Raw genomic sequence first — 27,212 nt, 5'->3', positions numbered from 1 at the left:
ATATCCTTTCCAGACAATTCTGAGATTTTATTTTTAATTTTTTTATGTTTATTTTATTTTTGACAGAGAGAGACAAAGCACGAGCAGGGGAGGGGCAGAGAGAGAGGGAGACACAGACTCTGAAACAGGCTCCAGGCTCTGAGCTGTCAGCACAGAGCCCCACACGGGGCTCGAACTCACGAACTGTGAGATCGTGACCTGAGCCGAAGTCGGACGCTTAACCGACTGAGCCACCGGGGCGCCCCACAATTCTGAGATTTCAGAATGGGGTTGCAACAATCTCTCCAACTAGACTGTAAACAACTTTAAGGCAGGGATTGATGAATTTATTCAGTCTACCGTATCAGCTTTACTTGCTTTATACCAAATAGATGCATATATACATCTATAAATGAATAAATACATGGCTTCTATAAAATATTTGAAATTAACAGAAAAATATAAGTACATCTGCTTCCTCTCCTATTTCTCTAATACTGCGTATGTCCTTGTTTCTGTGTGTGTTTCCCATCCTCTGGGATTCTACTGGTTTCGAAGCAGTTTTTCATCATTATACGATGAGTACTTTTCCCATACACCCTTAAACGTTTAAGCCGTATTTTCTTAGTAGCTTTATTCAAATGTTCAGATAGCTATAATCTGATCAATCAAATCCCACTGATTGTTTACCGGAATGTTTCTAATAACACTGAGGGAAACACGTTTCTACATAAATCCTAATGTATAGCTATACGCTATTTTCCTAAGATAAATGTCTACAACTGGTATCTCTCATTTAAAGGACAGTTTTAGGGCTTTTGATATATGATCAAACGCTACTCCGGTCAACTTAGCCATCACACTTCCATCACTACTGCATTAAAGTGCGTTCTGCTACATTCCTGCCAAATGCAGGCACATAACCTTTTGAAAAGCAATTCCCAAAAAATAAAAAACGATATCGCATTTTTTGGGCTTTTTTTGGTATTGCATTTTAATTTTTATCTGAATATAGGAAAGTTAAACCTTCTAATCTGTTTATTGGACTTCTGTTATTTCTTTCTCTTCAAAAATTGAATCTGCACATTTTCGTTTTGGATTTTGTCACTTAATTGTGTCTTTCAGATTTTATATAAGGATATTTAGCTTTCATCTTTCATACCTGCCCCCAAATTTGCTACTTGTATTTTGTCTTGTGCATTTTGGACATACAAGTTGTAAATAATTATGTATTGTTTTTTATTTTTATGTAAGTCTTCTTACAGACTATATATATTCATCTATATTTTCATCTAGTTCGTCTTTTATCAGACGTACGTACCGATCCATCACCAATGACGTATGGTAATTTTTTATGACCTAATTTTTACATAAAGTAAACCTTCCAATTTTTAAATGTTTTCATTGTAATTGACTACCATTGTCAACTACCATTGACTACCATTGTCATAGCTATTCAGTTTCTGTAGTTTTCCAGGTGATAATTTATCTGCAAGCCACTGTAACTTAATTCTTTATGTTTTAATAGTTGGTCGTTCTCACTGAGAATTTCCAGGACAATGTTGGGGGGAAACAGATCAGCGATAAAGGCATGAACCCTGTCCTGTCCACCTCTGCATCCCACAGGATATCGGAACGTGTTCCGGCATAAAAACATTTACTGAAGAGCGGAGCGATCTCACGTTTTCTGGTCAATCACACATCTGTAATCGTCACAGATCTGAAACGAAGACACTAGTGTCCCCATTCCCCAGATGGAGAAACTGAGGCTCGAGCTGAGGTAACACACACAGAGCCCGGAGGCCAATCTTATTAGAACCGTCCCAGGATTCCGACATCCTTCGGGGGCATCGCTGGTGCGGTCCCCCCTCCGCCCTTCAAGACCGCAGTGTCACGCCGGCAGGGGCGCGCACGGGGACCGGGGCTCAGCTGTGGCTCCAGCCGGGGGGGGGGGGGCAGGGGCGCGCGCCGCCCCCCCCCCCTCGCCGCTCGGCTCGGTCCCCGGAGCGCCGGCTCCCGCCCCCCAGCCCGGCGGGCCGCTCGCCTCGCGCCTGCCCCCTGCAGGCCGGCCGCGGGGCTGCTCGCGGGCGGGGCGGGCCCGGAGCGCGGAGCGGGGTGCGGACATGGCGCGGGTGCTCATCGTGGGCGCCGGGCTGACGGGCAGCCTGTGCGCGGCGCTGCTGAGGAAAGAGACGCCCCGGCCTGTGCATCTCACGGTGTGGGAAGAGGCCGGGGACTCAGGTGGGTCGTCCGGCGGCCGAAACCGGGGCAAGGAGGCCGCCGCCGGCCGGGGTTTCCGAGGCGGCGAGCGGCCCCCCCTTGGGGAGTCGGTGAGAAAAATCCAGTGGCGGCCGCGGCCGGCGGGTCCCGGCAGCGGCATGCGCAGTGCGCGACCGGCCACGTGACCAGTGCCTCAGCACTTCCCCCCCCCCCACAGGGCCCGACGTGGGGGAGGGGGGGCTGTGACCCTGGCGCGGTGGGGGGTGGTGTCGGGGAGCGGGAGGGGTCCCCCGGCAGGAGGAGCGAGGGGAACCGGCGAAGCGGGAGGAGGGGAAGGAGGGGTGGGGGGAGGGAGGAGTGAGAGGAGCGGGAGGAGCCCCGGGCCCCGGGAAGGAGGGAGGGAGGGGGGAAGGAAGGGAGGAGCGGGAGGATCCCCGGGCGGGAGAAAGGGAGGAGCCCGGAGGAGCTCTGGCCGTTTGCAACGCTTGGGCCTGGGGTCTTGGCCAATACGTGGGCTTACATCGCGGCCTGCTGGTGCCTTCGTGGCCTTCTCCCCGCCTCGAGGATCCCGAAGTGCCCGTTGGCCAGGACTTTACGAAGACCTACTTTACAGAATCCTTGTTTTCTCATGAAACCTGAGTGCAAGAGTGAAAGCATTCCTTGACTGATGCATCCTGACGTGCCATTCGTTGTGTCGTTTTATTTGATCCATTCATCCGTTCTTTAATGAAACATGGGAGTCCGTGCTCCCGGCGCCGAGCTGAACAACGCTTGCCGCCCCATTCTTGTGCCCTCTTTGAGAAAGGGCCTCACGGTGACCAAATTGTCTCTGGACTGCTTCCTGACCATGGTAGGTTGCAGAGCCTAAAACTGAAACAACAAAAAAAACCCCACCAAAAGGTCTTTTTAAAATACGGCTATGATCTGTTCGGCCCGACCTGAGCTGAACAGCCTGAATCTCAGGAGGTTCATTCTGATGCACTAAGACGTTTCCTGTGGATTCATTCAAGGGGGGAGAATGGCTACGGCCCGGAGTCCTTGCAATCCACAGAGCACCGTTGACTTGGGAGCCCAGTACATCACTCGCACTCCCCATTATGCTAAAAAACACCAAAGGTGAGTTAGTTGCAAGGGATGGAATCCTTCTTACGGGGTGTATGATGTAAACATGTTGAGATCATCCATTTTTAACTCTGCCTCTTGTAATAAAATATAGTGAGGGCAGGACAATATTGTCGCTGTCGGTGGTGGTAGCAGGAAGAGGTGAACCTGAGTGAAGTGGATAAGCTGGGATACAGGTCTCCCGGGGTTATTGAGAAGACCGGAGGAGCTCTTACCCCACGGGGGCTCAGTAAATGTGCTTGACCGAGTCAGGGTTGAGGAAGAGGGAGGCTGGCTGTGATGCCAGGCAGTCTGCACCAAATTCAAGATTGGTGCCCTGCCTGCCTTTCTGTTTACCTTCACTGACTTTAATTTTGAAATATGCAAGAAAATGGGCCTTCTGCTAATGTCAGCAGAAGTTTTATGGATTCTCCAAACGTTGCTGTTCGTCACTTGAATTCTGTTTTATTAGTATTTTTTTAAGTAAGCTCTGTGCCCAAAAAGGGGCTTGAACTCACGACCCAGAGATCAAGAGTTGCATGTTCCACCGACGGAGCCAGCCAGGCCCGCCCTAAACTATGTTTTATCAACACGAAACATGTATTCAGTTGATCATATCAAGATTTCTAGTTGTTGTTTAGAATGATAATCTCTAAGAATTCTTGGACGAGACTATATAGTATTTTTAAGCTAACTAATTACGGTATGTAATTATATATGTTGATTTATTTCAGTTTTTATGATGAACTGTTAGCTCACGGCATTTTGAAACCTCTGACCTCTCCAATTGAAGGGATGGTAATGAAAGAAGGAGACTGTAACTTTGTGGCACCTCAAGGACTTTCTTCAATCGTTAAGCATTACCTGAAAGAATCAGGTGCGGATAAGGTTTTCTCTGCCTTCTTTTAAAATTAGCATTTACAAATAAAAGTTGTATATATAGTCAAATATTAATACTATAAAGAAAGTCATAAAATACGCGTTCTCCTATTCACTGCTCAACAGCTAATTTTCTCTTCCTAAAGTAATTCCTGATAATAGTTTTCTATATATGCTTCCAGAAAAATGTTTATGTATCTATTGATCTTATATGACTATCTTTATGTATTTATTCATGCGTGTTTATGTTTGCTCTTTTTAAGATATGCACACAGGATTATTTTACATAAACCATTCTACAAGTTGTTTGGTCTGTTTATAATAAATCAACCCTCCTCCCCCTCCCCCTCCCGCCCTCATTTTCTATCTATCTACCTCCTATTGGTTCTGTTTCTCTGGAGAATCTTAACACATCGTCATGGACAGAATCATATCTTAGGTCTGTTTTCATATCAACAAATTCAGTATGCTTCATTCTTCTCAATGCCTGTTCAGTATTACATTATTTATGTATAAATAAATAAATGAATACACTGTTCATTAGCTATTAACTTTCTGGTAAATATTTAGGTAAATATTTAGGAGGGTGACAGGTTGTTTTGGTTTTTGCTAATACCAATGTTGGTGCATTATCTGGCCCTGATGCACTTTTGTAAGCATATCTGTAGGACCAGTTTCTAACAGTACGATAGCTGTCAAATGGTAATGTGGGTTTTTTTTGTTTGTTTGTTTTTTGAGAGAGAGAGAGAAAGCAGGGGAGGGGCAGAGAGAGAGGGAGACAGAGAATCTGAAGCAGGCTCCCTGCTGTCAGCGCAGAGTCTGACTAGGGGCTCGAACTCATGAACCATGAGATCCTGATCTGAGCCAAAATTGGATGCTTAACCGACTGAGCCATCCAGGCGCCCCATAACGTGTATTTGTAATGCTATCTTTTCCTCTTAAAGAGCATCTCATCATCAATGGTGAATGGGACATTACATCTTGATATTATGGAGATTTTTGGGTTTTGCCAATGTGACAGGTTAAAGATGATATATTTTTGTGTTTTGATTTGCATTTACTTAATGAGTGAGTTGTTTTAACCAGCTCTTTGCATTTTTTTCTTTGAATTTATTTATAACCTTTGACTCTTTTCTATTAGGATGTTCATTTGTTCCTTATGTATTTTATGAATGTTTTGAAATGACCTTTGTTTTTTTTTTAAAATGACCTTTTCAAAAATGATGATAAATGATCTTGGATGATAAATGTTTTTTTTCTTAAACAGAAGTAGGTTTCTTGATGAGTCATCATTAAATAAAATGCCCAGTTCAAGATCACTGAAGAAAGGTGCTGAGAATTTTTGTTTCCTAAGAGGATAATTATTGTTTTGATCTTCATCAAATATTAGTTATTGAGAACTGTCCCAGGCAAGGGAGAGATCAGTGAGATTGAATATACAACATGAGAACATAGTAAATACCATTCTGGTTAGACCATTTCTCCATCTAGAATTCAGTCTGTGGTCATGTATTACTCAGGATTTTCCAGAGAAACAGAATGAATAGGAGATAGACAAAATAAGATACATGTACATGTGTGTATACATATATATATATATATACGTATACACATATATATATACACATACGTATGTACATATATATATACATACAATAGGATATATTGGATATATATAATAGGATACATATGTATATATATATGATTTATTATAAAGAATTGGTTTATGTGATTATGGAGGCTGGCAAATGTCAAGATTTGCCGGATGAGTTGGCAGGCTGGAGACCCAGGGAAGCCAACGGTTTAGTTCCAGTCCGAAGGCTGAGAACCAAGAGACGTAATGATACAATTCCAGTCTGAAGGCTAGCAGCCTCCAGACCCAGGAGGAGCTGACTTTTCAGTTCAAGTCCAAGTACAGGGGAAGAAAACCCTCCAAACCCTTGTTCCAGCTTGAAAGCGGTCAGGCGGGAAGAATTCTTCTTCACTGTCAGGAGGGTCAGGCTTTTTGTTTTATTCAAGCCTTTGGCTGATTGGATAAGACTCATCTGTGTTAAGTAGGGAGGGTAATCGGCTTTACTCAGTCTACCAACTTAAATGTTAATCTCATCCAAAAAACACCCTCATAGACAGGCCCAGGATAATGTTTGACCAAATACCTGGGCACTCTGTGACGCAGTCAAGTTAATGCATAAAATTAACCACTGCAGATTATGATACCATTGGATATTTTATAGAATGTCTCCATCAGCTTCGTATACCATATAACTTTAAAAATCTCATTTCTGTTGTGATTTGGCCCAATCTACATGTGCATATTTACTGAAATCCTCAGGTACTCACTAACCGTATTATATATCTACCCATCCTTGCATGTCATATATCCATTCCATATAGACTTATTGAGTAGTTACTATATGCCAGACACTGTTTTAGGCGCTAATGATACATGAACCAAAGTCCTTGCCCTCTTACAGCTGATGTTCTGGCAAAGAGACAGTTCTTGAATACACAGTGCCTACATCCCTATTTTGGTAGGTGTTAGGGGAATATATGTTTTGTCTTCCAATTTTGCTTTGGAAGGTCTTGGGAAAAGAGGTTATAGTTAATTACCTGTGGCTCACATAGAATGTGGCACACGTCATGGGCATGCATGGGCAGTGACAGTTACCATGGCTGTTCCATCATGCTATCATGCCCATGCTGCAGCTATCGTACCATATAATCCTACAGCAACAATTCAAAACCTAACTATATCATTATAACACTCGCCACCTTTATACTATTCATACACAGCCCTGCTACACCAACATTATCCCTATCACAAACATGAAATAAAACACCCCTAACCACCTCATGCCGATGCTAATACTGTCTCTAGGGGGCCTTCCGCCACTCTCGGGATTCATCCCCAAATGAATAATCATCCAAGAATTAACAAAAAATGAGATAATTATCATACCTACGCGACTAGCCTCATAACATTATTCAACCTATACTTTTATATACCCCCTCCCATCGTAACCTCCACCATACTACTCCCACCCACACCAGTATTATCCATCCTGGATTAGGAGTTTAGGTTAAAACAGACCAAGAGCCTTTAAAGCCCTAAGTGCGTCATAGCCATGTAAGTCCTGCACACTTAACTCTAAGGACTGCAAGAATCTATCTTACATCAATTGATTGCGAATCAAACACGTCAATGAAGCTAAGTCCTGACTAGATTGGGGGGTTTCCATCCCACGAAATTTTAGTTAACAGCTAAATACCCTAATCAATCTACTTCCCCGCCATCTAGGAATAAAAGGCGGGAGAAGCCCAGGCAGCGTTGAAGCTGCTTCTTTGAGTTTGCAATTCAGTGTGATATTTCACCACAGAGCTTGGCCAGAAGAGGGCTTCAACCTCTGTTCTTAGATTTCCAGTCAAACGCTTTACTCAGCCATTTTACCTATGTTCATAAACCGCCATTTTCCACTAACCGCAAAGATGTCGGCACTCTGTATCTCCTAACTGGTGCCTGAGCTGGTGTAGTAGGAACCGCCCTTAGACTTCTAATTCGAGCTGAACTTGGCCCACCCAGCACTCTACTAGGAGAGGATCAGATCTATAACGTAGTTGTCACTATCCGTGGTACCCTGGGTGGGTACCCTGGCTCAAGCGATTGACTCTCTGGAGGCTAATACTACGGAGGTGTTCAGTCTTGGGACTTTTAGGGGGTTGAGAGGAGTAACACCTGTGGGTGGTCAGCAGCCCACCGACTCCGGAGTCGGGGGCAAGGCTTGAGTGGTAAAAGGCTGTGAAGAAGCCTGCGAAGAAAAATATTTCTGAAATGTTGAAGAGAATTATTCCCTCCCGCAGGCCCTTTTGAGCAATAGGTGTGTGGTGGCCTTGAAACGTACTTTCTCGGACAATATCTCGTCACCGGGGTATATAGTTGGCAGGTTGGTTGTCAACCCTACAGTTAATAAGGATGTTGAGTTGAAGTGAAATCATATCCAATCCTGAAGTTACCAGGAGGGCTGAAAGAGCTCCCGCGAGTGGTCACGGGCTTGGGTTAACTGTGGTATGCATGGGTTTGGTGGCTCGTTAGGTGCTCTCCTGTAGGTGTAGACTTACTAACAGGGTAAAGACGTAGGCTTGAATAAGGGCCACAGCAAATTCGAGAATTGTTAGTAAGACACGAATAACGAAGGCAATGAGGGCGACAGAGGTGCTGACGTGTATTAGGGCTGGAGTAGCTCCTCATTAAGTGAATTAACAGGTGACCTGCTGCGAGTCGTACGGTCAGAGCACCCGGTGGGATGAAGAGGCTAATAGTTGCAATGACCACAAGTATAGGGATTAGGGGAAGAGGTGTTCCCTGAGGTAGGAAGCGGGCTAAGGATGCTTTCGTCTCGTATCGGAACCCGGTGACCATGGGGCCGGCTCTTGGGGGCATGGATATTCCCTGGTACCTAGTAAGTGTCATGATCTACACCATGATAGGTTTCTGTGTCTGTATCTGTTTCTGTATACGTATAGGTGCATATGTATACTGGAGGTGTTGTTAAATATATTTAATACAGTGATATGCATTAGGTGACTATCAGTTCTCATTTAACCAGTTCTTAGTAAAGACCTGTTTCTATTTTCAATTTGTACAGTCTGTTGTGACAGTGAGTCTTGTAGATTTTTTTCTCTCACTATATAAAATACTATTTACTTCAAAAAGTAATTTTTTATTTTTTTTAAAGTTTATTTATTTTGAGAGAGAGAGGGTGAGGAGGAGCAGAAAGAGAGAGAGAGAATCCCACAGCACAGAGCCCAATATAGGGCTCGAACCCATGAACCATGAGATCATGATCCGAGCCGAAATCGGGAGTCAGTCATTTAACCAACCGAGCCACTTGGGCGACCCCAAGAAGTAATTTTTTTTCCTTTTTTAAATTGTGCACTACTGGTAGAAAGCTTGGAAAATACAGTAAAATAGCAGGAAAAATGTCATTATATTTGTCAATAATAAGTCCATCTTGTGACCTACTTTCTGCTTTTAATTTTTTTAATTTAATTTTTTGTTTTTATTTATTTTGAGAGAGAGAGAGAGCCAGTGGCGGAAGGGCAGAGAAAGAGAGGGAGAGAAAGAGAATCCCAAGCGGCTTCACACTGTCGGCACAGAGTCCAGTGCAAGGCTCCAGCCCACAAACTGTGAGGTCATGACCTGAGCCAAAATCAAGAGTCAGACGCTTTCTTTAAAAATGAATTTTGAGGGGCGCCTGGGTGGCTCAGTCGGTTAAGCCTCTGACTTCAGCTCAGGTCATGATCTCACGGTTCATGAATTTGAGCCCCGCGTCAGACTCTGCGCTGACAGCTCAGAGCCTGGATGGAGCCTGCTTCGGATTCTGTGTCTCCCTCTCTCTGCTCCTCCCCTGCTCACGCTCTGTCTCTCTCTGTCTCTCAAAAAATGAATAAACATTAAAAAAATAAATAAAAACAAATGTTCATATAATTGAGTTCAAGGTTTACATAATTTGAGTGTATATAAACTTTTTCTTTGTTTATTTTAATATTACCTTTGTCGTATTTCAGGAATCTTTTCCCCTCTCTACCCAGAACTGTTATTATAGTATTTATAGACATTATCTATACCATTTTAAAATTTACAGTTATATCCCTTTAAGCTTCTTTAAAGCTCTCTGTCCTCTAAATGGTCCACAAAAGTTTTAGTGATTCCACAACGTAAGTTGGGAGAGTTTCTGGAATCAGAATGATCTGGATTCAAATTAATGTTCTGCCACCCCTTCCTAGTTATGTAGTAATGGGAACGTCTAAAAATCAATACCCTGGTTCTTTCATTGGAGAAATAAGAGTAGTAATAGTACCCACTTTGTAGTATACCCACTATAGAATATACGCATTCATTGTCAATCCAAGCAAATAACAGGCCAGGTACATAGTCTCTTGACCAATGCTGGTTCAGAAAATAAGCTACTCTAACGAGGCCGACCTTTGTCTGCCCTCAGTGCAGAAGAACCCAAATTGCCAAGAGATTCCAAAACTACTCTACAGTTAGGAATCGGTTAGGCTTACGAGCCCTCCAGCTGTTGGACGAACCAGTCAGTAGTAGCTTAGATTGGAGCCGACTTCTGGGGAAGTTATCTGTGTGCTTTAGGATATGGATAGTGCTGAATAGCACAGATGATGCTTTCGGATGGCTTCAAATCTCTAAAGCCAGTATCTAACCCCTTAAATATACACACCTACCAGTGAGCCCTTAAATACCCTTAAATACACATCACCGATACGCACGCGATGCTCTTTTCAAAGGGAACATCATGGGAAAACACAACAGCATAGAACGTATACAATTCCTAGGCCTACTTGAGGTCCAGATCAGGGCCAGGACTAGAGCGAGGCGAGCAAGGTGACCTGGCCGGAGTGGGACATCCTAAATAAACAGAAGCAAGCTAAGCGGAGCTGCTCTGGCAGGAGTGGAGACGGTGTTTGTGAGCCGGACGCCCCAGTTACCTGCACCTTCCCCAGGCTGGGGCCTTGGACAAACCCTCAGGCAGGTCGGAGGCAGTTTACAAGCCCTTGCTCTAATCTGCTAACGGAATGGTGTTAATTGCCTCAAAGAGATTGACCCCTGGGATAGACCCGACGTACCTAAAACACGCGGATGTTTTGAATCAGTCGGAAGGAATGATCAAGGCACTGATGGTGGAGGGACCTCAGAGATGAGGGGGCTCACACTGAGCCAGAGCAGCCACAGGAGGGAAGCCTCGTGGCCCAGGTTGGACGTAAGCCTGTGTTTGAGCGGCTGGGAGCCCGAGGTGTGGCAGGAAACAATGGACAGGACTTTCAGTGAGCTTTTCTGTTTTGTTCTTTCTTCACTTTTTTTTTTTTTTTCTGTTCCTGAGGCTGCATGAAAAGTGGACTTGTTTTGGGGGCACCTGGGTGGCTCAGTCGGTTAAGCATCCTGCTCTCAATTTCTGCTCAGGTCACGATCTCACGGTTCATGAGATCGAGCCCTGAGTCAGGCTCTGCACGGACAGTGCAGAGCCTGCTTGGGATTCTCTCTCTCCCTCTCTCACTCTGCCCCTCCCCTGCTTGCGCTCTGTGTCTCTCAAAATAAATGCACATTAGAAAAAAAAAGTAAGGGTGCCTGGGTGGCTCATTTGGTTACGCATCCAACTTCAGCTCATCTCGTTGTCCGTGGGTTTGAGCCCCACATTGGGCTCTGTGCAGACTGGGTGGAGCCTGCTTGGGATTCTCTCTCTCTGTCTACCCCCCCCCCAACTCTCTCTCTAAGTAAATAAATAAGCTTAAAGAAATTAAAAAAAAAAAAGTAAAGTCCTTTTTAAATCAAAGTTTTCTGAAAATTGAAATGTGAGGTAAGTGCTTGTGTCCCAAGGAGGCTTATTGATCCAATTGTATTTTCTTACCTTTTGGTTTATGGTTCGTGTTTCGTTCTCTTCAACGGGTACCGATTAAATAGAATGTGCCGAGTGCTATACTGTGTATGCGATGTGGTATTCGTGGAAACAAAACAGGCGTAATTCGTTGCTCGTGGGCTCACATTTTAATAGGGAAGGGAATAATAACCAAATAACTACTCAAATAATTACGAAAATACCTCGGTGATAAATGCAAAGAAGGAAAATGAGATGACTGGCCATTCTAGATTGTATTTCTCTTAATTCCAATTCTTCTTGATAAAGGTTTTCCACCAATTAATAAAAGACAGCTGTGGTTATTATTATTGATTGTAGCAGTAGTTTCCCCCCTCCCCCTCACCCCCCAGAGCAGCCATGGACCCGGAGGTCCAAGGGTGCCAGAAGGAGAGGAATCCTACCGGATGAGAAAGAAAGTGAGCCCCAGGGGCCGTAGATGACAAACTTCACTGTTTCGTTCACCTGAGTGGATTCAGTTTGTGATTCTTCCCGGCGTCCTCATTCGCACGGCAATCCTGATCACGTGAACATGACTTCGCTTTCGGAACAGGTGCCGAGGTCTCCTTCCGACACCGTGTGACCCAGATCAACCTGAGAAATGACAAGTGGGAAGTGTCCGAGGAAAGAGGTTCCCCTGAGCGGTTTGACATCGTTGTCCTCACCATGCCGGTTCCGCAGATTCTGCAGCTCCGAGGTGACATCGCAAACTGTGAGTCCCGGCCTGCGCCGTTCGCCCGAGAGACTGGAGTTCCTCTCACAGGGCATGAGTTCGGTTAAAACTGGCTTAGCAGAGGGTGTGTTACGGATTCTGTTGCTTTGCGTGTTTTAAAAACTGATACCACGGACTTGCTCGTGACATTGGTCTAGGTCAGACTGACACCCAGAGGATTGTTTTTTAACCGGTTAGAGGTTGAACATTGTTCTTATTGCCCTTGCCTTTAAGAAGCAAATATTTTTGATGGACGTGCATGTAGGTTGGCCTAAATGAAGAGCGGTCTCTTTGTGGCCCTCGTGGGGGAAAGGAAGGCTTTTCTGATTCAAGAATTGATTACGTCAACCTTCTGGCAAGCCTCATCTTGGATGGCTCCTGAGTGCGATGGCTACTGAGTTCTTCCCTGCTCGGGACTTGTCGGTTCACCTTTTCTTTACCTGGCTTCTCCCCTTCCTTTTTTTAAAAACAGGCTTGAGGTATAATTCACATACCATACAGTTCACTTATTTAGAGTGTACGAGTCAGTAGTATTTGGTATACTCCCCGATATATGTGACCGTTACCCATTTTCATCACCTTGGAAAGAAACCCCAAGTCCTAAAGCATTCAGCACCTTCCCTCTGTCTCCGTTTCCATCCCAGCCCCGAGCAAACAAGAATCTACTCTGTGTCTCTGTCGATTTCCCTATTCCCTGGATCCTTAAGAAAAGCCCTTCTGTGGTCCTGCTTTGCTTCCGTGTATGACAGGTTTCGCTGATTTTCCTCGTCTCTTCTGTCATGTGTGACTGGACCTGACTCATCCATCAGAGCCACTGACTTCTAGAAGTTACGTCATCTTGCTTTGAAGCCGGTGGGTTAGAGCAGTGGTGGGCGGGGCTTCAGGGCCCCGGGATGGTGGTGGATATGGTCGTGCCTATAGCTTTTGACTTTCTTGTAGAACTAAAGTTGACATTGGATTTAACTGAGGAATAGCCTTTTATGTCCCCATTAGCACGAAAACTGGTAATAAATACGGTTTGTAGATCTTATTTTTAGAGCCGTAATGGGAATTGTTCTCCAAGGAAGAACATCGCTGCTTATTACACCTTGAAAGCAGTGTATTTTTCCCGAATATCTGTGGTGGACCACTACCTGGTAACAACGTAGGTCCTTCTCCAGCACAGTCTGAGATGACAACATAGAAGGGACTGGAAGGCTTGCCAGACAGCTAAGGGCATGAAACCAATTTCAAGGATCTCTTTTACAAGCCTACCTCTGCTCTGTTGTTCTATTGTCGCTTTAACGTAGGAGGACTTCTTGCTATGGAGTCTGTAACAGGTGGGCTGATTTGGAGACTGGTAAATAACATACTGTAACACTTACCTGAAACACAGCGGTTGGTCATTACATTTGGTTGTGCTGTAAATTGCATGTTCCTGTTTTTTATTTTTTTTTAATTTTTTTTAACGTTTATTTATTTTTGAGACAGAGACAGAGCGTGAGCAGGGGAGGGGCAGAGAGAGGGGGAGACACAGAATCGGAAACAGGCTCCAGGCTCCGAGCTGTCAGCACAGAGCCCGATGCGGGGCTCGAACTCACAGACCGTGAGATCATGGCCTGAGCCGAAGTCGGACGCTCAACCGACCGAGCCACCCAGGCGCCCCTGCATGTTCCTGTTTTTAAAAGCTACCTATTTTTGTATGTGAGGGGAGACCCTTTAACATTGCATTTTGAAAGCAGTTCTCCATATTTGTAAATGGTGACATATACAACATAATGTCATGGCATGGACTGACCCTTAAGATCTTGGAGGGTCTGCTAATTGATAATTTTATGTAGATCTGCTGTATCCTTATTTTTTTGAATGTTGGAACTGTGTGGGGGTGAGAGATACCTTAATTCTACTATTATTTTGTTTCTTTCTGTCTTTCCTGGGGCTATGGCTATTAATTTTTTTCTGCAATTTTTGCTTTGTGACCTTCTGATACCGTATTATTTGATTCATAAAGTATCTTTACTACAATGATACTCTGTAACTTAAAAAGGTCTCTCTTTAGTCTCATTTTAATTTTATTTTGCCTTCACGTCAACCTTGACCAATAAATGAGATGCTCATTCTTTGGTTTTCATGTGTCTGGCTCAACATTTTTACTTCTAACCTTTCAGAGATACTTTATTTCAGAAGAACATCTTTTGTATCTGTTTATCTTTGAGTCCAGTCATTTCATAAGGATATACCTTCTGGATCATTTCTTACGGGGCGTGTTGTCCATTTTTGTCTTGAAGACAGCTTTTTTCTTATTTTCACCTGTTTCCTCCTGATACTGTACTTACTTGAAGAGTTTTTTTCTGTTCCCCCTTTGACGAGGATCTCACAGTATCCCAACAACTACGAAGTGTCTTCTTCCCATATCTGCCATTTTGTCTCAACTCACTTCAACTTTGGTCTTGGCATTACTTTGTACTTTCTTTTGCTGGCCTTCTCTCCTCATCACCTATGTGATTTTTCAAAGAGGTCATAGATTATTCACTGTTTTCAGGTCATTGTCTCATTCCAGCCACATTTTTCTGGGATGTATTTCTCATCAGCTCATTTGTGAGGTTCTGTTACGCTCTGTCTTCCTTAGCTTCTCTACTTGGGTCCCTCTCTAATTATTACCCATTTTTCCATGATGCCATTTCTGTCGACTTCACAAAGCATAGTGTTGTCAAGAACGGCCAGACATTTCAGTCAGAGTATGTTGCTAGTGATTATGAAGATTGGGTGCCAGTGATCATTAGTATAATAATATTTTTATTAATATGGAAAGATTCCACAATATTTTTAAATTAGAAAAAGTATATAGATGCATCTTTATTTCTTTTCTGTTGACAAAAAATGGTTTGGCAGAAACAGATTAACATTGTTATTGCTTGAAGATGATTTTAATTTCCTTTCTTAACAATTTTGTGAATAGTCATAACTCTAAAAATAAGGACAGTTTACTTCTACTATAAACAATGATAACGACACCATTTTAAAAAATGTTATCAAGCTGCAAAGGAAATAGAACTGTTTTCCTTTTCCTTTTTATTGGAGGCGTACGATGGGTTATGTGGGCTCTTCGTGATGAAAACGTTTATGGATGATTGACTTGGTACACTTGACTGAGGGTGAGGGTCTTTGGGTTTTGGGTTGGCTCAGTTCAGAATTGGACCCCATGTGAATAATTCTGTGTTTAGTTCACTGTTAGGAAATAAGTCACCCTGGCAGAATGTGCTAACACTGACCCTTTACTACCTATGGGTCTAAAACAAAAGGGATTAAAAACATCCGCTTTCTCTTTGTTGTAAATCTCAACAATGAGCTCAGTATGAGGATCATCAATGTCTTCTCTCTGTGTTTTCTGGAGAACCTTAACCACGCTCGCTCTCGTTTGATTTCACTTCTTCCATTCCTGCGAGAAAGACCTTCATCTACAAAGCCACGTGTTGCCATCTAGTGGACCCTGTGTGCATTGCAGCTCCCCTCAATTTTTAAACTACTGAGGACTCTGAAGATGATGGCAATAGGGAATATACGTAAACCTGTAACTGTAACATAATTCCCCAAACCCGACAGTCATCACAGGGAAATAAACTTAGGCGCATGACAACTGACTGACCGACTTACCCGGAAGTGCATAGCTGGTCAGGGACGGAACCGGGTGCCATCTTCCAAGCCTCGAATTCCTACGAACTGTGAGCAGCCCCTGCCTTTGCTTTCTCTGCATTTCCTTCTCGTCCCCGTCCCCTTTGTAAATCACATCTGCCCTTTTGGGTCAATACAAATGCCATCTCTTACGTGAAAGACTTCCCTGTTGATTTCACGTGGACTGGATTCTCCCCTACCCACTGCTCCCTTTCCCTACATTTTTGGGGGGCAATTGTGTATTACATTTATTACAGTATCCCAGGTGAGAGAACAGGGAATCTTTATGGCCCATATAGAGAACCTCTTATCATTCACGATTCACCTTCTGGTCCTGTGACGGCTACTCTAGAATACAGCCACCAAAGAAAAGCAACCGTGAGGCCTTAAAGCAGGCAATTTTAGAATAAGGGTACATGTGCTTTAATTCGTTGTACAGAAATTTGCCATCCGATATAGTATTATTTGTTTGAGTCTAAAAGAAATGCTTTCTTTGTTTATATTTTTAAAATTATAACACTTGTTCACCCAAAACATAATGGTTTAAAAATTTCGGTAAATTCACAGATGGTAGGTTTTTGATGAACTATTGAAGATCTTGGGGGTACATTTCTAACTTTCTGAAGATGCCCTAGTGAATGTTTACTTTCTCAGTAGTTATCTGCCTAGCACTCCTCCCCTTTCCTCACATCGGTTCCCCAGTGAGCCAGCATCGTACCACACCATCTTCTCTTGTCCCACACCTTCTCCGGCCACACAGCCTGGCTCCAGATACCCTTCATGCTGGGCCTAAGAATCACTCAGGATATATTCTTAATATTTTCTGTTCTTTCCATTTTATTTCATTTTATTTCATTTTATTTTATTTTATTTATTTTTTTAAGTTCATTGTTTTTGAGACAGAGAGTAAGCATGAGGAGGGTAAGGGCAAAGAGAAAGACAGAGAGAGAGAGAGAGAGAATCCCCAGCAGGCTCCGCACCATCAGTGCAAGCCCAATGCCGGGCTCGAACTCACAAACTGTGAGATCATGACCTGAGCCAAAATCAAGAGTCAAATGCTTAACTGACTGAGCCACACAGATGCCCCTGTTCTTTCCATTTAATTAACTTTATTGTTAATATATTTTACTGATGAAAAATGAGAAACTAAAAATAATATGAAATCCACTCATAATTCCAGCCTCTTAGATACTAACCTAGTTGATACTTATTTCTGGATATTTTTAAAGGTAGAAATAAAAAATATATTTCTTTTCTTTCCCTCTCTTAAGAAAAAAATTTTTTTTATTTTAAAGAGAGAGAGAGAGAGTGAAAGAGAGAGCAAGGGAAGGGCAGAGGGAGATGGAGAGAGAGAGAATCTCAAGCAAGGTCTACGCTCAGCGTGGAGCCTGACACAAGGCTCGATCCCAGGAACCTGAGATCATGAGCTGAGCCGAAATCAAGAGTCAGACACTTAACCGACTGAGCCACCCAGGCACCCCTCCTCCTCTTTTTTTTACTTTATAATATTTTAGGAATATCTTTCCAATGCCAATGAATATTCATGTGTGTCATGATTTTTACTACATACTGTTCTATTCTTTGGATTTACCTTGATGTGTTAAACCTTGATGGACATTTAGGAGGTTTCCAGTTTTACAAAGTGTTGCTCACAGAATGTTCACAAAGTGTTAAGTGCAAATCTGAAACAAAGATTTTCTCCACTAAATTCTTTTCCTCATGGAAATAGTTAATTTTAATATAGACTAGAATAAGGCCCTCTCGATGAGTTTTGTTCTGAGTTTTCTTGGCTAATCAGTGTTTTATTTCTGTGTGCTTTAGAGTCAGGTTTCGTTAAAAACTCCTGTTGCAATATTGATTTCAATTACATTGAACCAAAGCATTAATTTAGGGAGAATTGACACCTTACAATAGTGTGCCTTTCTATTCAAAAAAATGAAATAATCCTGCATTTATTTAGGAATTTTTATGTCCTTCAGTAAAATTTTGTAGCTTTTGTCTTAAGATCTTAGACATTTCTTGTTACTATTATTATGAAGTCTTTTATGGTATCTGTGGAGATTGGGAATAGTGTCGCTTTTGTTTTACGTTTACTTAGGTGTTTCCAGAAAACACCACCTGGCTAAGTTTTTAAATCCACCATGAAAAATCTGTTTCTTCTGATAGTGGAGTTAAACCCTTTTACATTTATTGGGATAAATAGTATGTTGCTTTTATCGCTTCCATTGATGTCTGTTATTTACTTTACTTTTTTTTTTCATTTTTTTTCCTTTTTCCTTTTTTTTTTTTTTTTTTTGGCCAATTTTATCAAGTGTCTATCTTATTCCCTCTCTCCCATTGTTTATGTATAGGATCTTCCGTGCTTTGTCATTCCATTAGTGGTTATCTTTTTACCCTTTACAAACATATTTAAACCTATTTCATTTCCCTCCTATTCCTTTCTACCTCTCTATCTCATTCCACAAATAATTTTTGAATGCCTACTGTATTGGATATTGTTAGGTAAAGTAAAAAAAAAAATTAAGTAGTCTTTCTTCTCTTCTCCCAAAATATTTTTATTACTTTATTTATTTATTTATTTATTTATTTACGTTTATTCATTTTTGAGAGACAGAGAGACAAAGCACAAGTGGGTGGGGGGGGGGGTGGGAGAGAGGGAGACAGAATCCGAAGCAGGGTCCAGGCTCTGAGCTGTCAGCTACTTGTCTCGTAGGAGCATTTCCTATAGAAGAGAGACTAATGTTTTCCATTTGATAACACAGACATTTGCCAGACTATCATTTATTTGTCTTTTGCTTTTTGTTATATCATTTGCCATAATAATTTCTTAAGATTTTAATTTTGTTAAGTATATCTATCTTTCCTTTCATAGATGCTGGAGTTTCTGACTTGCTAAGGATTATTTCCCTCACTCTAAAGTCATATCAATATTCTAAATTGTATGTTAATACTTTTAATTCTTATGCCTTACATTTAAATCTTTATCTGTAATATGTATCTTATAAAGTATGAGATAGGGATCTGACTTGGTGGTATTTTTCTTTCCCCAAAGTGGTACCGATTTTATCAGCATCATGAGCTTTGTTTTTCCCACAGAATTGAAATTCTTTATTTGCCATATGTTAAGTTCCATATATACTTACATTTGTTTCTGGATATCCATTTTGTTCCATTTATTTATTGAGGTGCCAATGTCATCACTATTTTCTTTATAGTCACTTTGTGATTGTGAGTCATTTTTAGGGAGTCCTGGCTGTATGTGTGTAAGCATGAGAAAACTTTATTCTTCCCCGGAAGGGACCTCGAAGTTTCCTGTGTGAACTCCACGTCTTTACAGAGTAAGGGACTTAATGGTCATTTGCCACAACTTTTTAGTCACTTTTGGCTATTTGAGTAGCCTCATGTTGGTTTTTGCTTTTTTTTTTAATTTTTATTTATTATTATTATTATTTTTAATGTTTATTTATTTTTGAGACAGAGACAGAGCATGAGTGGGGGAGGGGCAGAGAGAGAGGGAGACACAGAATCCGAAGGAGCCTCCAGGCTCTGAGCTGTCAGCACAGAGCCCGACACGGGGCTCGAACTCACAGACCATGAGATCGTGACCTGAGCTGAAGTCGGACGCTTAACCGACTGAGCCACCCAGGTGCCCCTTTTTATTTTATTTTATTTTATTTTATTTTATTTTATTTTGTTTTGTTTTATTTTATTTTATTTTATGTTTGGGAGAGACACAGAGTGCAAGTGAGGGAGGGGCAGAGAGAGAAGGAGACGCAGACTCCGAAGGAGCCTCCACGCTCTGAGCTGTCGGCACAGAGCCCGACGCGGGGCTCGAACTCACAGACCGCGAGATCGTGACCTGAGTCGAAGTCGGACGCTTAACTAAGCCACCCAGGCGCCCCCGTGTTAGTTTTTAAGGCTCAGTCCTGGTTGTGCTAGCATCAGGTCAGAGCTCATTCCCGCGGCCTAATCAGGTAGGCTGGCAGGCAGGTACCAGGGCTGGTGACTGGGTGGATTTGGGGGTCTGATTTTGAATATCTGCCCACTGCCCCCCTCAGACTGTATTCCGTGGGGGCATGGCTCCTGGGACTGGCTGCCCTGGGTGGCGGGGAGTTGGCCTCGGCCTCCCCGGAGTTCATTCCTGTTCGATGCTCGGTGACGGGTCTCCATGCAGAGGAGGCGTGGTGTGTGTTGTTGGCCCCGAGGACCAACGTTTCAGCTTCATGCTGAACCTTCCCAGGGCTGTGTCCCCTGGGCTGGAGGCGGCCGTGGCTCTCCTCGACAGCCCCACGGGCGGGGCTGCTTTGCCTCAGCCCCCCAGGGCTCTGCAGTTGAGCAAGTACCTGGTTAGAGGACACGGCCGCTCCTTCTTGGAGCTCCCTCTCTCCAGGGACTGTTTCCGAACCATCCTGGGGCAGGGGGGCTCCTAGGGAAGGGCATCCCCTTCTCCCCGCTCCCAGGATTTGGATGGACAAAGCTTCTCTCTGGGAATGTTGACGTTCCCATAAAGCCGAGCTTTTGCGAGTCCCATCCCTCTGACTTTTCTCTCCGTATTGACTGGCTGGGGGGCTCAGGGTAGTAAGGCCGGTTCTTCCTCGGTGATGTCTCACAACCTTCTGACGGCAGTTGGCTCGGTCCTTTTCCTGGTGGCCTCTTGCCCCTCAAGTGTCGCTTCATTAGTGCTTCTTGTTCCCAACTTTACAGAGAGCCAGCGTGACCGGGAAACTTCCGCTGCAGTTTCGAGGCCTGGAAGGCAAGAATGTCCTTACTGCGCCTTTAATAACATGTCCGGACTCAGTGATAACCATGCGCCCATCGGCAAAGTTGACTCGTTGGCCTCCCTCGGTCGTGAGTTAGCCTCCGGTTCGTCCTTCAGGCTCTAAGCAGAGCTGCTTCCTCAAGAATGTCCTCCTGACCTCCACGACCAGGCCATTTCTCCCACTGTGCGTTATCCTCGTTTCCTGTGCCTCATGTGTTTAACGCTTATCACAACTGTAAATAATGAATGGCTGCATCTGTTGGGGGATGTGTGTCTTTTCTGGTAGAGTGTGAAGTACAGGGAGACACGAGCTGGTTCCAGCTTATCTGTTCCTGTTTTCCCGGGATCCCCTGTGAGTGCCTCACCTATGCTCAGTCCTCAGTCTCTGTTTGCTGAATGAAGGAACGAATGAATGACACAGTCTGAAGCACGTCTCGGAGGACAGGCCGAAGGGAAAGAAGGAAATACTTTGGAGAACAAAAAAGGCCTTCGCCAAAAGCTGGAAATGGAGGTGCTTATTTTATATTTTGGGGGCTGAAAACGGACCGGCTTGGTGGGAGCAAAGGCTTTGTGGTGGGGAATTGGGGGAGATAAGGCTGGAAATGTGGGTTCGGGGCAGAATGTGGTGAGCCTTGCACGTGAACAGTGTTGAGCAAACAGAGGTCCTCGTTCACCAGAAATACCGAATCTACCTTTTAGAACCTGACTGGGTGCCTCGAGTTGGTACGTAAATTTACGGCATTGGATTGGGAAGAAGAAAACGTTTGCGGGACTTGGAGGGATGTTGTTGCGAAGGCTTCCAATCTTAGCGGATGTGCTCTCCTTGAATAGACACTTAGAACTTTAGTAAACTGAACCGTAAAGGTACATAATCTCAGACCTTATGTACTGTGGAATAAAATGATAAATACCGCTCCACGAACACCTCTCACCACCTCCCTACGACTGCTAGGACCTCCCATGGACTCTGATGGAAAAATGAGAACCAATTCTTTTTTGCTAAAAGAAGTTTAAATTCTTCATTTTTCTTTGACATTTTGGTGAAATGACATTGATTAAAAGCACAAGAAACAAAGGTCCTTTATTCATCAGGGAACATGTTTCATTGCTTTTCCAGCAGACCGTCTCCATAGGAGGGGAAATAATTCAGTTTCTGGACTTCCTCCGATATCAGCTGCTCTGTTGGGCTGCCTGCACGCTTATGAACTGAGACCTCAATTTTAGAAAAACCAATTGTTACTATTAAATTCCTTTTATTTGTTATGTCTTGATCCTCACTTTTTGTATCTACCTCATCGACTCGTCTTTATTATTATTTGCAAAGTATCGGAGACTGGGAGTTGGTTCCAGTTAATCTTTCCTTCTCTTTCTTAGTGCCCAAGAGGCAACCAAGGCTAATCTTTGCCGCCCTTCAGAAATTCATCCGTCAACAGAAATGGCAGAGACCTGCCTCCATCTTGGAGTCTCGAAGGATCTGGCACCCCTCTTCCTTGTCCTGGCTGCCCATTCCATTCCTGGCCGGACAGAGCAAGTTTCCGTACTTTTGTACGTGTCCCTCTGGGGGCTGAATAGAAGGGTGACTGGAAGATGATGGTAACCAGTAACAAGAGTAGTTTGTGAGTGTTTAGTATGTCGACCACTTCACCTTCTCTGTATCGTTTACTGTTCACAACTGCCTCGTGAGTATTTTTTTACAATATATTTTTTTAAAGTTTTTATTTATTTTGAGAGAGAGAGACAGAGAGAGAGAGAGAGAGACAGAGACAGAGACAGAGACAGAGAGAGAGAGCTGGTGAGGGGCACAGAGAGAGAGGGAGACAGAGAATCCCAAGCAGGCTCCACACTGGCAGCACAGAGCCCGATGCGGGGCTCAAACTCATGAACCGTGAGATCGGGAACTGAGCCGAAATCAAGAGCTGGACACTTAACTCACTGAGCCACCCAGGCACCCCTGCCTCGTGAGTATTTAACCTCCACTTTATCGAAGAGGAAAGTGAGACTCCGAGATGCCAAGCGAACCTGTCTGAGGTCACATAGCTGTGGGGTGGCCAATCTGGAATCCAGTCTCCTCCAGGCGCTGGTGATTCAGGCTGGTTACCTTCTTGTCCCTTTCCCCAGCACAGGTGTGTGTGATCTCCCCATGCTTGATACAAAGATGTCAACGATGTTAGTGTTGTGGCCTTTGTGTTCTCGTCCACATGCTGTCAATAGCGGTGTGATGTTGCAAACGAGGCCACCAGGTTGCTTCTCTGGCAGAAGAAAAGATCCCTACTTAATGCTGCCTTACTGACTGTGCACTTCCTTCAGGACTCGGAACTCTATTTTCCATTCAGAGCTCTTCGAAAACAGAAAGGCTTTAAAAAGAAACGTCAAAACTAGATGTGGGGTGCAATGAAAGAGGAAAGAGCTATAGTTTATCAAATTACATCGTTATCACCGACTCGGTCACGAAGTGAATGGAACTAAACCGTTTCCCTTCTGCGCTGACAAAGGCATTTGAAAGAGAAGAAATTTGAGGGCTGAGATTTTTAGCTTTCTAGCGGAAATCTCGGAAGGTTCGGATAAAACGTGCTAAACACAAAGAAGAAAGTATTACCACCTTCAGCTACTAATTTTGAAGTAAGGAATTGTAAGCATTGAGATCAAAAGAGAGGCAGGGAGGGCTAAAGGAATACCAGCATTCTGCAGTGGATACGCTGTCCCCCCAACTTGTTTTTCTTTGTCACAAACGGATCTCATATAAAAAGTTTCTCATTCCGTTGTGTCGGATTGGTAAGACAGGGCTCTGCGCTGACCGGATACGTGCGTCCCCCCTCATTCTTCCCAAGTGCTGTTACTAGAGTCTGACGCTTTCCCATTCTGACTTGAATGTTTGCTCTAGAAAAGAATGAGAGCGATAATCTAAAAGAGCGTTTTGTGTTTACCAGTGTAGAAGTTTCTGTTGCTTTGAGGAAGCTATTTGAATGTTGGCGTCTCCTAAAATTTCTTACATGAAATAGTAGCCAAAGAAAACCACTCTAGCCAAAGCAGAGTTTGGTTTCCATTTCTGTGAGTTGTTAGACATTTTTTTTTTTGTATCTTATAGTTTTATTTGCTACGGGCCTATGAGATGATGAGATTTTATTTCAAGAAGGAAAGTTAAAATCCAGTTTTATTTTTAAAATATGGCAGCTGTAGTCTTTTATTTAGATGTTGAAATCGGGTTTTTCATGATACAAACATACAGTAAGAAACTGTTCTGGACACTTCCAAGTATAGCAGTGAACCAAACAATAAAAGCCCCCAAGGAGCTCTTATTCCTGGGGAAGGAGACGTAATATCCTATAATATTCTATTCCTGGAGGAGGAGGAGAAATAAGGCAATATCTAGGTGAGGTAATAGTGCTGGGAAAGAAAATGGAACAGGATAGGGAGATAAAAAGTGACAAGGCGTACCTCTGTGTACAGTGTGAACAGCTCTGTGACGAGTGAGTTTGAGCAGCAGAGACCTGAAGGGAGTGAAAGCGTGAGACATGAGAATGTCTGGAGGGATCTCCGAGCAGAAGCAGCAGTTTCTCAGGGAGGCCAGTGTAGCTGGCATACGGTCCCAAGGAGGGGCCGCGGTGGAGGACGAGGGCAGAGGGGACGCAGGGCCTAGCTGTGTGTGGCTTTGTGCTGTGATAAAGACCTTGGCTTTTACTCCGCAAGAGATGGAACGCCGTGGAAGGAATGACGTGATCAGACTTAGGTTATGGAGGAGTTCTGCTGCTGTGTGGAAGTTAGACTGTCAGAGGACTGAACTGCCAGACGGACGGAGACTGTAGACATACAGGCCAGAAAGGCAGGGCTTGGGCGACAGCTGTGCTGGCTGGCGGTGTGTCCAAGAGTGATTGAAATCCAAATGTGCAAGAATCCCTAACCTTTTGCATCAGTCCTCTTCCTGATCCCGGATCTCAAGGCTTCAGGTAGTCAGGGAGAAAATGCCAAGGACGTGTTGGAAGAAGGGAAGTGGTCAGCTCTGCCATATGCTGCGTATAGTCTCATGTAAGAATTGGCCGTTGGATTTGGGAATATGGCGGGCATGGGTGACATGGGCAATAGTTTCTGTGGGGTACTGGGAGCGGAAAACAGATTGCAGAAGGCTTGAGAAAAAACGGGAAGAGAAGACATCGAGATTGTTGGTTCAGACCCACGTTTGTCAATTGGGTTTTTTCATGATCCCTTCCCTAAGGAGCTATTTTAGACATTTTTTTCTATTTGTTCTTCCCGCACCCTAATGAAATTCTGGTGTCACTGATACGGTTTATATTTGTTACATATTATATGTGTGTGAATAATCTATATGTATGTATGTGTATATATATGCTTTCTACATAAAAAGAGTAAGAATTTTCCACCCCGCAAGAGTCAGTTTTTGCCCATTAAGGGTGATATCACCCCTACTGAGAATGGCCTTGTTTTGTGTTTTTAAGATGGGATATGTTATAACGCGTCTGTATGCTGATGGAACGAATCTAGTAGGAAGGGGAGACTTGGTGGTGTAGCACCAGATCGGACAGAATCTTGTGTTGTAGAAACAACCCGGGGTCCTGAGTAGGAGACAGAGGTTGGGGCCTTCAGTGGCAGCTGGAATGTCCCCCCCAGTTGAACAGCAGGGGAGACAGGGCAGCGGGGCACAGGTGGAGCGAGGGCATGTCTTGGGAGGTGAGGGCCTGCGGAAGTCCTTTTGTGGTTGATTTGTTCACTCAGGGAAACCTTTGCTTTGGTTGAAGCTGCTGCTGGATATGGGAAGAACATGTAAAAATGACAAGTAGTTTTGGATCTTTTTCTAGATAGGTTCTTTTCTTTAAAAAGGAAACTAGAGGTCCATGGTAGTTCTTTGAGGACGTGGTCATCATTCTCTCGAAATATCTGAAATTCCGAACCGTGCCTGTTCATTCATCCACATATTCATTGCACAAGGATTTTCTCTGCTTCTTCTCTGTTATCAGTCACAAAAGGACAAAACTGCATATAACATGACTCCTTTCCTGAAGTACACTACAGGTACCTGGGTATTGCACTGCCTTTAATATCTTTTTCCTTAGAGTATGGAAAAGGGTGCCTATGGGGTACCACATAGAATCTGCATTGATCAAGAGAGAATGTTATGAAATTTATAAAATAAATTCAAACACATTAGTAAATTCAATGCATTATATATCACATCTTCCTGGTGGATTCTCTGCTCTTCTAACAGGCAAACAATGTGCTCATAGAGACCCGCTTTATCATGAATACGATAGTATGTTTCACAGAATCTTTTTTTCATTTATCTTTTCTTTCATTTAAAAAATTTTTTAAAACCTAAATCCAAGTTAGTTAACATAGAGTGTAATAAGGATTCCAGGGATAGAATTTAGTGATTCATCACCTACATATGACACCCAGTGCTCCTCCCAGCAAGTGCCCTCCTTCATGCCCATCACGCATCTAGCCCATCCCCCCACCCCACCCACCGCCCCTCCAGCGACCCTCAGTTTGTTCTCTGTATTTAAGAGCCTCTAATGGTTTGTCTCCCTCTCTGTTTTTACCTTATTTTTCCTTCCCTTCCCCTGCCCATCTCATCTGTTGTGTTTCTTAAATTCCACATATGATGTTTCACAGAATCTTGATTAGAAATTATTAATTCTTGAAGAATTACTAATTCTTGGGGTGCCTGGGTGGCTCAGTCGGTTGAGTGTCCAACTTCAGCTCAGGTCGTGATCTCGCAGTTCGCGAGTTCGAGCCCCACATTGGACGGTCTGCTGTCAACGCAGGGCCTGCTTCGGATCCCTTGTCCCCTTCTCTCTGCCCTGCCCCGTTTGCACGCTCTCCGTCTCTTTCTCTCAAAAATAAATAAACATTAAAAAAAAAAAAAAGAATTGCTAATTCTTAAGGTTGCTACGCTTCCCTTTTCCAAGACCGGTTGGTGCTTCGAAGAGTTAACAGCGTTGTAAACGTGGGCTGTGACTCATCCTTGAACTGAGGCCACGCGTGGCGCTCACAGACTGCAGGACACAGAGATGAACAGCATGTGGCAGTGTTGAAATGTGGTTCAGAAAGCCGGTGCCACAGGCCCAAGACCATTTAGAACACTTCCCTGTGATGATTGCAAACGCATCCCGGGATTATATTTTTCTTCTATATTGCTGTGTGTCATGCTCTGTTTGCCAAACAGAATATAGAAAATGAATAGGCAGTATTCTGGCACAAGGCTTCGTAGATAAATGGTCAGAATGAACTCGATTGCTTAAGAAAAGCGTAAACACAATTTAGTCACTGGATGTGGCGGTCCGTATGTCGGCTGTTGCTGTGGGGAATTTTGGTTTGACCACGGTGATATTTTCTTTGAGAATTCTGTTAGACCAACATTCTCTTTGTTTTCATAACGTTTCCATTCTGCCCCCCAAAAGAACAAGCTATCAAATTACTGAAGCTCCACTTGTATAAATGTGGCTGCACGTATCTAACAAGACTGTGAATT

General features: G+C 43.6%; 1 protein-coding gene across 3 annotated transcripts in view; it reads left to right on the top strand.

Moving 5' to 3' along the window:
* The first annotated feature begins 2,080 nt into the window (after positions 1-2,080).
* Positions 2,081-27,212, top strand: part of RNLS (renalase, FAD dependent amine oxidase) — a 280,392-nt gene continuing 255,260 nt past the window's right edge. For 2 of the 3 annotated variants that reach the window (XM_049646052.1, XM_049646051.1), the window contains exons 1-4: positions 2,228-3,049; positions 3,210-3,315; positions 4,035-4,177; positions 12,160-12,318. In XM_049646052.1, the coding sequence (XP_049502009.1) occupies positions 2,926-3,049; positions 3,210-3,315; positions 4,035-4,177; positions 12,160-12,318 (532 nt within the window). In that variant the 5' untranslated portion in view covers positions 2,228-2,925. The other variant, XM_049646050.1, reaches the window with a different exon arrangement.

The sequence above is a fragment of the Panthera uncia genome, chromosome D2, assembly GCF_023721935.1.
Source record: "Panthera uncia isolate 11264 chromosome D2, Puncia_PCG_1.0, whole genome shotgun sequence".
NCBI lineage: Eukaryota > Metazoa > Chordata > Mammalia > Carnivora > Felidae > Panthera > Panthera uncia.
Note: the sequence above shows the minus strand (reverse complement) of the source record. Positions and strands in the feature narration are given on the sequence as shown.